This window comes from Hyperolius riggenbachi, chromosome 11, assembly GCF_040937935.1.
Source record: "Hyperolius riggenbachi isolate aHypRig1 chromosome 11, aHypRig1.pri, whole genome shotgun sequence".
Classification (NCBI taxonomy): Eukaryota; Metazoa; Chordata; class Amphibia; order Anura; family Hyperoliidae; genus Hyperolius; species Hyperolius riggenbachi.
Genome location: NC_090656.1, coordinates 238,394,163 through 238,407,455, shown reverse-complemented (window position 1 = coordinate 238,407,455; position 13,293 = coordinate 238,394,163). Strand labels below are relative to the sequence as shown.

General features: G+C 45.6%; 1 protein-coding gene across 1 annotated transcript in view; it reads left to right on the top strand.

Annotated features, from left to right (window-relative positions):
• IFTAP (intraflagellar transport associated protein) overlaps positions 1-13,041 on the top strand; it is a 58,939-nt gene extending 45,898 nt beyond the window's left edge. The window contains exons 6-7 of the mRNA XM_068260055.1: positions 9,513-9,625; positions 12,383-13,041. Coding sequence (XP_068116156.1) covers positions 9,513-9,625; positions 12,383-12,523 — 254 coding nt within the window. The 3' untranslated portion in view covers positions 12,524-13,041. The remainder of the gene's footprint in view (positions 1-9,512; positions 9,626-12,382) is intronic.
• The last annotated feature ends 252 nt before the right edge of the window (positions 13,042-13,293 follow it).

The window sequence follows — 13,293 nt, the reverse complement described above, 5'->3', positions numbered from 1 at the left end:
CGTAGTAGAGCGGACCCGACGGAGATCGGGTATTTCCGTCTAGTTCCGAGCCAAAAACAGCCACAGCGCCCCCACTGGAGCCTGCAAAGGTAAATATTGAACTGACAGTCGGGTCTGTCGCCGGCTGTTCGGAGGGCTGCAGCGAGACCCCCGTGGGACAGAGGACGACGTGGGAAGCCTCATTAGGATCCCGAGGCTTCCCCCACCCGAGGTGAGTCCCCCCCAGGGGATCTTTTTGATGTTACAGAGTCTCTTTAAAAGCTTATTATACAGGAAATTTCACTGCACATGAAAGCTGGACAACACATTTTGTGGATGTTACTTGCTTCCTCAGTGCTGTCACTGATCCGAGGAAGCGGGTAACACCTACGAAACGTGTTGTCCAGTTTTTATGTGCAGTGATTTTAATGTACAATTAATTTTTGAAATTCAAACAAACTGATGGTCTTACAGAAAAGGTAAGTTCTCCAATACCTTTACTTTAACAGTTTTAATACATTTTACTCTTTTTGGGCATCTCCCCTTCTGATTTCTTATAGTTTTTTTGCTATTTTGCATTTGCCTTGTTCAATCTGGGGCCTAAGTAAAATTACGCTTTAATGTTGCCGATCTTGGTTTTTGGTTTGATACCTAATGGGGAGATCTGGCTTGCTTTTCTCCTGTCTTGTGTCTTCTAAGCCTAATAAACACTTCTGAGTCTGGAACTTGAGAAATAATTTGCAGAAGGCGTCTAGCATAAGATGTCAATACTTTCTCAATTATCTCCCTCTCGCTAGCAGCATGCCTTGCTCTTCCGCTGCACGTTAATTACCTCCACTGAGAACGTAATTAGTAACTTAATTAGGATCATCACAGGCCTGTGTGCGGGCAAGCAGAGGTTGAGAGGATGGAATTGAGACGTATGGGGGAGCTGGAGATATTCAGGTCAGCTAGCAGAGAACTCCGTGTGAGCCTGGATCAAATATTCACAAAGACCATAGGAAGCCAGAGCACAGGGGGAAGGGAAGAGAGCCACGAGGAGCTACGCTCACTCGGCTCACAGTAATTGGACTGCATAACCAACCAGCGCCAATTAATTTAGCAGGGATTGACGTATCTTCGTTCAGCACATGTTACCTGACGTGCCTCTCTGGGTTAAAAGAGGTCTGCACACTCCAAGAAACCTAAGAAAGCGTTGTGGCGTGTTTCAGATGGCTTGGGATTGGTTGGTTGGTTTTGACATGGATGGTATACCTGGATGGGTATTTGGTCCATCTGCAGAGAAAGCGTTGTGGCTTGTTTCAGAGGGCTTAGGATTGGTTGGTTGGGTTTGACATGGATGGTATACCTGGATGGGTATTTGGTCCATCAGTAGAGAAAGCGTTGTGGCATGTTTCAGAGGGCTTGGGGTTGGTTGGTTGGGTTTGACATGGATGGTACACCTGGATGGGTATTTCGTCCATCTGCAGACAAGGAGTGGTGGAGTGTTTCAGAGGGCTTGGGGTTGGTTGGTTGGTTGGGTTTGACATGGATGGTATACCTGGATGGGTATTTAGTCCATCTGCAGAGAAAGCGTTGTGGCTTGTTTCAGATGGCTTGGGATTGGTTGGTTGGGTTTGACATGGATGGTATACCTGGATGGGTATTTGGTCCATCTGCAGAGAAAGCGTTGGGGCTTGTTTCAGAGGGCTTGGGATTGGTTGGTTTAGTTTGACATGGATGGTATACCTGGATGGGTATTTGGTCCATCTGCAGAGAAATCGTTGTGGCGTGTTTCAGATTGCTTGGGATTGGTTGGTTGGGTTTGATATGGATGATATACCTGGATAGGTATTTGGTCCATCTGCAGAGAAAGCGTGTTGGCTTGTTTCAGAGGGCTTGGGATTGGTTGGTTGGGTTTCACATGGACGATATACCTGGATAGGTAGTTGGTCCATCAGCAGAGAAAGCGTTGCACACCATTATAGGATCCGAGGTGCTGGACCATAAGTCCTCAAAGCAAAAATCCAAGCGGTCCACACACTCAATAAACTGTAGCGTGATTTATTCACATGATACACCAGACCCCCACCACAACCGTTTCGGGGCCATGGCGGGTCCCCTTTGTCAAGGTAATGGTTACCATTCTGTTAAAGAGACACTGAAGCGAAAAAAAAATTGTGATATTATGATTTGTATGTGTAGTACAGCTAAGAAATAAAACATTAAGATCAGATACATTAGTCTAATTGTTTCCAGTACAGGAAGAGTTAAGAAACTCCAGTTGTTATCTCTATGCAAAAAAGCAATTAAGCTCTGCGACTTTCAAAGTCATGGAGAGGGCTGTTATCTGATTTTTATTATCTCAAGTGTTATTGAACTATTTACTTTTTCTCTGCCAGAGGAGAGGTCATTAGTTCACAGACTGCTCTGAAAGAATCATTTTGAATGCTGAGTGTTGTGTAATCTGGACATATTATAGAATGATGCAATGTTAGAAAAAACACTATAAACCTGAAAATAAAAATATGAGAATATTTTCTTTGCTGCTAAACTTCTAGTAATTATTCATAGTACACAACCAATTCATTATATCATTTTTTTTTTTTCGCTTCAGTGTCTCTTTAAATACCCTGACAAAAGGAGACTTGTTTTGTCCCGGAAACAGTTGTTGGTGACTGGAATGTCTGGTGCATCATGTGAATAAATAGTTTATTGAGTGTGCGGACCTCTTGGATTTTTGCTTTACAATGTACTCTGTACAGCTCTGCGGAAGATGTCGACACTATATAAATAATATTAATAATTATGTTCCCCGTCCTCTTTATATTCAATGGGATCTTCCGGTTGAACCTCAATTGAGAACTACGCAGCCCCAGTTCCAAGTCACGCAGCCTCCATATCCCTCTCACGTCAGTTTTCCTTGAAGTAATTTTATAGCTGGTTGGAGTTCTTCTTTAGCCCCGTCGGTCTCTCTCCTGTTGATTTCTGCTGTCGGAGACGTTTTGCATGTGAAGGGGACGCTTGATTAAGCTTTACCAGCGGAGTGAAGGCTGCGGATTAGACGTTTTCATTTACTGTCACAGAGGCTAAATTTAGTGCTGAAATGTTTCCCGTCTGACACATCTCCCCCGATAAACACGAGCTGATTGCCTCCGCTCCCGCGGCCGTGACTGGGGATAATCGCAAACATGTTTACCGTCCCCAAATCCACTCCGGAAAATAAGGCCGCCTTCTTGCCGAGCTGCTTGCTGGGCCGGAATCGGATGCGCATTATTTAAGAATTTTCATGGCTGCGGCGTTCCGGAGGAAATTCTCCATCAGTATGCGCCGCCGGCCGTCTCTCAAGTTGGCAGCAAATGGTCAGTGGCCCCTTTATATGGCGATGCCTGTATTTCCGAAGTCAGCAAACTTTACAACTCCCAGCATGCACTCTGCTGTGAGACCAATCTCGCATCTCCAATCCTGATGCTCAAAGTGGAGCTGAACTCTTGCACAGGACTCAAGGAAAACAGAGAGAAATATACCATGTATGTATTTAGAGGGTTTAGCCTGTCTAATTCCCCCTCATCTGTGACTAATCACCACTGTAATTTGATCTCTCAGCTGTGTCCGCACAGGAATCTCGGCAGAGCAGCTAATTTGTAAACACAGGATGTTAACCCTATACCTGCTTTCATGAAAGCAGGATGTAGACACACTGCAGATTTATTGCAGGAGTTCTGTGGCCTGTAACAAAGAAATGTTTTTTTTTTCTTTAAAGGTTATTGTGCTGTTGCTTATTGTTTAGAACAGAGAGGAAGTTCTTAATTCATGTCCGCTTTAAAACCTCACTAGAAAGTTTGGAAAAAGTAACTACGGTAGTTGTCTGACACTAACCAACCTTAAAGCGCCGGTTTAGGCAAAGCTTTTTATATGAATTTGACTAAATGTTGTTTTAAGTCGTTAAAAGTTTCTTTCAATTGGTAAAGCATGCGTTTTACTTCTTTATTTTGTAAAGAAAAATAAAAGTTTGCTTTCTTTAAAACAGAAAGAACTTGCGATAAGTCAGGTTGCAGTGAGCTTGAGATGTTTCCCAGTGCATCACTGCTGAATATATGCAAATTAACCATTGTATGCATGTTGGATTATTTTGGCTCTGTACTAATTAACCACTTGCCGACCGCGCACTCATACCGCGCGTCGGCAAAGTGGCAGCTGCAGGACCAGCGACGCAGTATTGCGTCGCCAGCTGCAGGCTGATTAATCAGGAAGCAGCCGCTCGCGCGAGCGGCTGCTTCCTGTCAAATCACGGCGGGGGGCTCCGTGAATAGCCTGCGGGCCGCCGATGGCGGCTCGCAGGCTAAATGTAAACACAAGCGGAAATAATCCGCTTTGTTTACATTGTATGGCGCTGCTGCGCAGCAGCGCCGTAAGGCAGATCGGCGATCCCCGGCCAATCAGCGGCCGGGGATCGCCGCCATGTGACAGGGGACGTCCTGTCACTGGCTGCACAGCACGGATAGCGTCCTGTGCAGCCCGGAACACCAGGGGGGCCAGGTAGGAGAGGGAGGGGGGAGGATTTTGCCGCGGAGGGGGGCTTTGAGGTGCCCCCCCGCAACACCGGCAGGCAGGAGCGATCAGACCCCCCCAGCACATCATCCCCATAGTGGGGGAAAAAGGGGGGCGATCTGATCGCTCTAGATGCACCCTGATCTGTGCTGGGGGCTGTAGAGCCCACCCAGCACAGATCACAAATAACAGCGCTGGTCCTTAAGGGGGGGTAAAGGGTGGGTCCTCAAGTGGTTAACAAGCTGACACATCATTGCATTCTAGCGGTTCTGGAGGTGTGTTTAGCTTCTAAGGGTAGAATGGTTAATTTGCATATATTCAGCAGTGATGCACTGGGAGACATCTCCAGCTCACTCCAACCTGAATTATCGCAAATTCTTTCTGTTTTAAAGAAGAACTGTAGTGAGAGGTATAGGGAGGCTGCCATATTTATTTCCTTTTAAGCAATACCAGTTGCCTGGCTATTCAGCTAATCCTCTGCCTCTAATACTTTCAGCCATAGGCCCTGAACAAGCATGCAGCAGATCAGGTGTTTCTGACAAATTTAGACAGATATGACAAGATTAGCTGCATGCTTGTTTCTGGTGTGATTCAGACACTTCTTTAGGCAAATAGACCATCAGGGCTGCCAGGCAACTGGTATTGCTTAAAAGGAAATAAATATGGCAGCCTCCATATCCCTCTCACTACAGTTCTCCTTTAAGAAAGCAAACTTTTGTTTTTCTTAACATCTTAGTAAGGGGGCTTTTAGGACCATTCTAGCCCCTCACATACTCCAATGAGTTCTGGTTCACCATGAGCTTGCTGGTTAGTCTGTATCTGTTATTTTGTAAAAACTCCAACGTTTTTAAAAACTATTTTTAATTCATTATTCATATAAAAATGCTCTGTGAGGCCTGGGACCTACTACAAATCGCTATTGCAATCGCTAGCGTTTTTAACGAGCGTTTTATAAGCGATTTCATGAGCATTTTCTGGCGATTTTGGTAGTGATTTTAAAAAGTGTAAGCTTTTTGCAAGCGATTGTGTAGCGATTTGCGATGAGCGGTTTTAATTCTGATTGGTCCTTTCAATTAATTTTCATTTTTTTACAGAGTGCAGTAATTTAAAAACGATAGCAAATCGCTCTGTGTAGGTTTTTACGAGTGATTACGCCAGCGTTAATATACTTTACATTGCAGAAACGCTAACGCTCAAAAATTGGTAATTGCAATCGCTCCAGTGGAATTTGGCCCATCCATTAACATTAGCTGAGCGTTCAGGGAAATCACTAACGGTTTGTAAACCTCCCTAAACGCTCAGAAAATTGCTCTAGTGGGTTCCAGCCCTCAAATGCCCTCTGCAGCTGAGTCCATCCACTAACTGTAAGTTGGAATGATACCTCCAGGAGCATAACTCATGGGGTCCCATAGCATCATTTTGGTTAGTGCACTACCAGAAAAAAATATAAGGCACCTTTGTGCCCCTTACCCCAACATAGTTTTAGGTAGCCACAAGTGACCCCTGGTATTAAAGAGGCCCTGTAGTGACATACATTAGAATGGATCCCTATTTATAGCTGTATATTGTTATGTATCCCTCCTAGTGATATTATAGCATAGGCTGATTAGCTATGCCGAATTCTCCTCCTCCTCCCTCCTCAACCCGCTCCTCCCTGAGCATTCTGAGATGCCACCCATGTTTTTGTACTGGCTTTAGAACTCTCAGAAACAAACATTCTGCAGAGCTGCCTCTGACAGGACTAAAGATGTTGCCATCTCTGATACATTTCAGAGTGTAAATCAGGGAGAGGAAAGATTTGACAGTGGGTAAACACTGCCTAAATCATTTATAAATTAATATTCAGTGGTGCTCATCCAATATTCGGGTATCCGAACTACCCAGATAATCCGAACTCTTTCCACTATCCGAACTTTGAATAGCAATTCGGATATTTTTTGAAATCTGAATACCACTATCTGAGACAACTCAGATTTCAGGCAGAGAGAGACCCCGGAAAGGGGTTTTTGCCATTTGAAGAGATTTTTGGAAGCATTTTAAGCCATTTTCAGGTCACTTCCGGTTTTCTATCCGGAGAGCCGAATCCAGCCGGATATCCAGGATATTGGGTTCGGATATCCGAGTTTACTCGGATACCAAAAAGTTTGGATCTGGGTATGCGATTCGGATCCGGATATCTGGGTATCCGGATCCGAATTCAATTCGGATTTTGAAAAGGGGTATCCGAGCAGCACTATTAACCACTTCGCATCCAGACCTTTTTTCCCACTTATTGACCAGAGCAGTTTTGACAGTTTAGCTATGTCCTTATTTAATCACAAATAACTTTGTCCCTACTTATGACACAGAAATGAAATATATATTGTTTTTTCAAGACAAACTAGGCTTTCATTGTATGCCATTTTTTTCCTCAAACCCTTTTGTTTTCTATGAATTTTAATGGGAAAACAAAGAAAAAAATAGAAAAAACATGTATTTCTCTGTTTTACGAATTCCAGTTTAAAAATAAAAAGTGCTACTTTAGATAAAAACCACAGATTTTGTTTGGCTATTCTTGCTGCTTATCACAAAACTTAGATTATGTTCCGGTCACAATTTATGGTGAAGATATTTGATTCTGAAATAATGCTACAGAGTGTGTTTTTCACTATGAAATGAGAAAATAAAAGTATTTTTAATAGTAAAAATCAATCTCATTAGCTCAGGAAACATATATTCCCTTTCACCAATTAGTGCTGCATCAGATAGTGCCAGAAATGTGCACAGGAGCAATGCCCAATCCTGCACAGCACTGCTTCTGGACAAGTCAGTAGATCTACTGACCTGTGAACAAAGTGGTTAATATTGTAAAGAAAAAATAAATAGATAAAACAAATGCAATTTTACTAATTATGTTATTTTGGTTACAGCTTCTCTTTCCACAGCCCCCCAGTGTATATTCAGGCATAAGTGCCCCCCAGTATAGGTAGGTCCCAGGAAAGGTAGCCAGAGGGGTCCCTATTACATAGCATCACAGCAGTATTGATAGCCCCTTCAGTATTATTAGCCAGAGGGACCCCCCAGTATAGGTATCCATAAGTGACCCCCTCCCCTTTTTTTCCCTTGCAGAGAATAAGGGCTGGTGCACACCAAGAGCGCTTCTGAGCACTTTGAAAAGCGCTTTTGTATCTGGAAGGGATGGAGCACACCAGAGCGATGTGATTTTCTCCGAAACGCAAGCGCAGGTCCGGCAGCATTTCTGCGCTTTTCTGAGGTGACTCAGCCTTAATGTTGAGTACGGTATAGGGAAGTGGAAAATCGCTCTGAAAAGCGCTAGATCAGAGCGGTTTTCCAAGCGCTTTTATTACAGAAGCTTTTCAGTTACAGCTGTACTGTAACAAAGAAATAAAAAACGCTAAGCCAAAACGCTCCTAAAATCATTAGGGCCTGAGTCCATTAACGCAGTTGTGTCTGCTTTTCAGCAACACATCAATGTTAGAGATGCTGAAAAGCTGATACAACTGCACACAACTGCGTTAGTGGGCTCAGGTCCTTAGGCATTATTAGAAAATCACTAGGCACATGCCTAGATTCGCCTAGAAAAATCACTTCAAAGAGCACTGAGAGTTTGCGATTACGCTAGTGCTTTTTGGTGTGCACTGGCCCTAAGAGAGAAAGGACTCCCCTCTCCTGACTCCAACAACTATCTTCAGACATCCCCATCTCTAGAGTTAGTGTGCCCTCACTTGTCACGTAAAACAATGGCGGGTCATGTGACGAGACAGGGATGCCTGGAGACAGTAACGGTCAAAATCCATCACAACTATCCACAGTTAAAGCAAACCTGAAATGACAGTGATTTGGAGGCTGCCATATTTATTTACTTTTAAACAATACCAGTTTCCTGGCAGTCCTGATCTCTTTGGCTGCAGTAGTGTCTGAATCACACAACTGAGAACAAGCATGTAGCTAATCCACCCTTCAGTCAGAGCACCTGATCTGCTGCATGCTTGTTCAGGGGCTGTGGCTAAAAGTATTAGAGCACGGGTGTCAAAGACAAAGTGAGCTGAAATTGATCTCTGGGCCCAAGTCGTGGGCCAACCTCTATGTTTAATGGCTACCTCTCTCCCTTATAAATTCCTCTGGTGTCTAATAGCTCCACTCCATCCCCTATACAGTTCACTGATGTTTAGTGGTCCTCCCTCCCCTATACAGTTCCCTGGTGTCTGCTGATCCCTCCCCTATACAGTTCCCTGGTGTCTAGTGGCTCCCTCCCTCCCCTATACACAGAGCCGGGACAAGGTCTTCCAGCCCCCAAGGCTGAGACACCAAAGTGCGCCCCTCCATCCCTCCCACCCAAGCCGGCCTGTCACACACTGATTGCTATTAGTCTAAGAGGCTCCCTGTGCCTCCAACACCATAATCTCTAGTTATCTGGCTTGCAGTCACTGCCATGCATCCCCTTTTCTTATTTCTCTCTGCTTCAAACACAATAGGGGAATGATAGCTGAGTGAGTTGTGCACCCCCTCCTACACTGCACCCTAAGGCTGGCAGCCTCTCTATCCTCTGCCTCGGCCCAGCCCTGCCTATACAGTTCTCTGGGGTTTAGTGGGCTCCTCCCTTTCCTATAGAGTTCCCTGGTGTCTAGTGGCCCCTTCCCTATTCAGATCCCTGGTGTTTAGTGTCCCATCTCCATCCCCCATACAGTTCCCCGGAGTGGCCCCCTCCTCTCCCTATACAGTTCCCTGGTATCTAGTGGCCCCCTCCTTTCCCTGTACAGTTCCCTGGTATCTAGTGCTTTTCCCCCTCCCCATATGGCTCCCCTGGAGATCTTGGGCTTACCCTCCAATATAGCTTCGCTGGTATATAGAATCTAGATACCCCTACAATTTGCATTATATTTGCATGCCAAATAGAATCATTTGCATCTCATTAACCCTGCCTATCAGTGAATATGTATCAGTTTGTGTAAACAGGCAGACCCCATATTTTCTGATGCTTTTTTTTTTTTTACCTCCCCCAGTGCTGTACCCCGGAGAGGCAGACCCCGGACCAGGGATACGTGATAAGCCTGTTGTGAGGGACACCTGTCTGGAGATCCGCACCTCCTCCATGCTGGAGCCTTGTACTGAAGAGGTGGGTAGTCATACCCTGTGTGATCTAATACCTTCCCTCCACTGCGGCGCCGGTCACACTATGTTGTGTAATTCCCTCCCCCCAATTGCTGTGTCACTCCCCCTGAGTGGTATAATTCCCTCCCCCCAACTGCTGTGTCACTCCCCCTGAGTGGTATAATTCCCTCCCCCAGCTGCTGTGTCACTCCTTCTGTATGGTATAATACCTTCCAGTAGCTGCTGTGTCACTCCCCCTGTATGGTATAATTGTATAATTCCCTCCCCCAGCTGCAGTGTCACTCCTTCTGTATCGTATAATTCCCTCCCCTAGCTGCTGTGTCACTCCTCGTGTATGGTATAATTCCCTCCCCCAGCTGCGGTGTCACTCCTTCTGTATGGTATAATACCTTCCCCCAGCTGCTGTGTCACTCCTCCTGTATGGTATAATTCCCTCCCCCAGCTGCTGTGTCACTCCTTCTGTATGGTATAATACCTTCCCCCAGCTGCTGTGTCACTCCTCCTGTATGGTATAATTGTATAATTCCCTCCCCCAGCTGCAGTGTCACTCCTTCTGTATCGTATAATTCCCTCCCCTAGCTGCTGTGTCACTCCTCGTGTATGGTATAATTCCCTCCCCCAGCTGCGGTGTCACTCCTTCTGTATGGTATAATACCTTCCCCCAGCTGCTGTGTCACTCCTCCTGTATGGTATAATTCCCTCCCCCAGCTGCGGTATCACTCCTTCTGTATGGTATAATACCTTCCCCCAGCTGCTGTGTCACTCCTCCTGTATGGTATAATTCCCTCCCCCAGCTGCTGTGTCACTCCTTCTGTATGGTATAATACCTTCCCCCAGCTGCTGTGTCACTCCCCCTGTATGGTATAATTGTATAATTCCCTCCCCCAGCTGCAGTGTCACTCCTTCTGTATGGTATAATACCTTCCCCCAGCTGCTGTGTCACTCCTCCTGTATGGTATAATTCCCTCCCCCAGCTGCTGTGTCACTCCTTCTGTATGGTATAATACCTTCCCCCAGCTGCTGTGTCACTCCCCCTGTATGGTATAATTGTATAATTCCCTCCCCCAGCTGCAGTGTCACTCCTTCTGTATGGTATAATACCTTCCCCCAGCTGCTGTGTCACTCCTCCTGTATGGTATAATTCCCTCCCCCAGCTGCAGTGTCACTCCTTCTGTGTGATATAATACCTTCCCCCAGCTGCTGTGTCACTCCTCCTGTATGGTATAATTCCCTCCCCCAGCTGCGGTATCACTCCTTCTGTATGGTATAATACCTTCCCCCAGCTGCTGTGTCACTCCTCTTGTATGGTATAATTCCCTTCCCCAGCTGCGGTGTCACTCCTTCTGTATGGTATAATACCTTTCCCCAGCTGCTGTGTCACTCCCCCTGTGTGGCATAATTCCCTCCCCAACTGCTGTGTCACTCCCCCTTTGTGGTATAATTCTCTACCCATCTGCTATGCCACTCCCACTGTGTGGTATAATTCTCTCCCCTGCTGCTGTGTCACTCCCCATGTGGTATAATTCCCTCCCCAGATGCTGTGTTACTTCTCCTGTGTGAATAATTCCCTCCCCCAGCTACTGTGTCACTCCCACTGTGTGGTATAATTCCCTCCCCAGCTACTGTGTCACTCCCACTGTGTGGTATAATTCCCTCCCCAGCTACTGTGTCACTCCCCATGTGGTATAATTTCCCCCCCTGCTGCTGTGTCACGCCCCCTGTGTGGTATAATTCCTTCCCCAACTGCTGTGTCACTCCCACTGTGCGGTATAATTCCTTCCCCAACTGCTGTGTCACTCCCACTGTGTGGTATAATTCCCTCCCCAGCTACTGTGTCACTCCCCATGTGGTATAATTTCCTCCCCTGCTGCTGTGTCACGCCCCCTGTGTGGTATAATTCCCTCCCCAACTGCTGTGTCACTCCTCATGTGTGGTATAATTCCCTCCCCAGCTGCCGTGTCACTCCTGTGTGGTATAATTCCCTCCCCCAGTCATTGTGTCAGTGCACCTGTGTGGTATAATTATCTCCCCTGCTGCTGTGTTACTTCTCCTGTGTGGTATAATTCCCTCCCCAGCTGCTGTGTCACTCCTGTGTGGTATAATTCCCTCCCCCAGTCATTGTGTCTGTGCACCTGTGTGGTATAATTCCCTCCTCCAGCTGCTGTGTGGGTGTGGTTAGGTAGATGGAGGGGTGGTATTAGAAGCTCAGCTCTGCTCACAAGTAGGTTATGGACACACACGCACACTTAGGCACATAAGATAAGGTTATATAAAGTATTCCGCTATAGAAAGAGTGGTGATATCTGCGTTGCATACGGCAGATTTGTACAGCAATCACTAATTACATCCCCTAACAGGCGAAACCTGTCGGCGGTTTAATGTTGTGCCTGATCCGCGTACGATGCTAATTAACAAACTTTACATCTTTTAGTACTGAACGCGATAAATAAATAAAACAAATATGCTAAAAAACACACAGTGTACATTCCCTTTAAAGATGCCCCAGGGTATTGCTAATGAGCCGGTTTCAGTTTTCAATGAAGCTTCAGTTGAGGTTTCTGCAAAATCACAGCAGCACTTTGATGAAGGATCGCGGTAACGAATACAGAGATCGCAGGAACGTCACCTTTTACCGTAAAGACAATCCAAACGCAAAAAAAGGATGCTTAAAAGAATGACTTGCGCTCCTGGTTCTCTAGTGTCTTAAACGGTCCCGCCTGGGACATGATCTCTCATCTTTGCCTTGCTTCTTCCTCCGCAGCGCCTGTGCGACGACGTCCAGCCCTTCTCTCTGGACCCGAGCTTTGATTACGACCGCGTCACGCTGACCCCAAAGTTTTCTGCCGCAGAGCTGGACTTCTTGAACGGCAGGACACAGCGGACGGCAGAAACCGGCGACTGAGAGGAGCAACGCTGACGGCCGCCAGAATACATTTCTACGCCTCACCTAAAGAAACCTAAAGCGGACCTGAACTCAGAACTTCCTCTCTGCTGTAAAGGATAAGCAACAGCATAATAACCTTTACAGAAAAACATTGCTTTGTTACAGCTGATACAAATCCAGCAATACATCTGCAGTGTGTTTACTTCCTGCTTTCATGGAGGCAGACATAGGGTTAACATCCTGTGTTTACAAACTCTACCGAGGCAGCCAGCTGAGAGATCATATTACACTTGTGATTAGACACAGATAATGAGGAATTAGACAGGCTAAACTCTCTAAATACACACAGGGTGGATTTCTCTCTGTTTTCCTTCTGTTCTGTGCAAGAGTTCAGGTCCACTTTAAAAGTCATAAATATTCACTGCTTACAATAACATGTTGCGTGCTTTTTTTTTCCATAAATATAATGTATAATGTACCCTAACGAGGAACTGTACTCAAAATAACCTAATGAATAAAATTGCTTATTTTTTTTACATTTATTTATAGATTATTTAGTCAGTGTTTGTCCATTGTAAAAAAAAAAATCTCTTCTCATCCTTGTTTACATTCTGAAATTTACCACAGGTGGCAACATCTTTAGTCCTGTCAGGTGCATCACTGCGGAATGTTTTTTTGTTTTTTTTCCAGAGAGTTCTAACGCCAGTAAAAAATATACCCCATAATGCTCTGAGAGGAGCATTCTGCATAGCTAAACAGTCTAGGCAAGGCATCACTGGGAGGGTGGG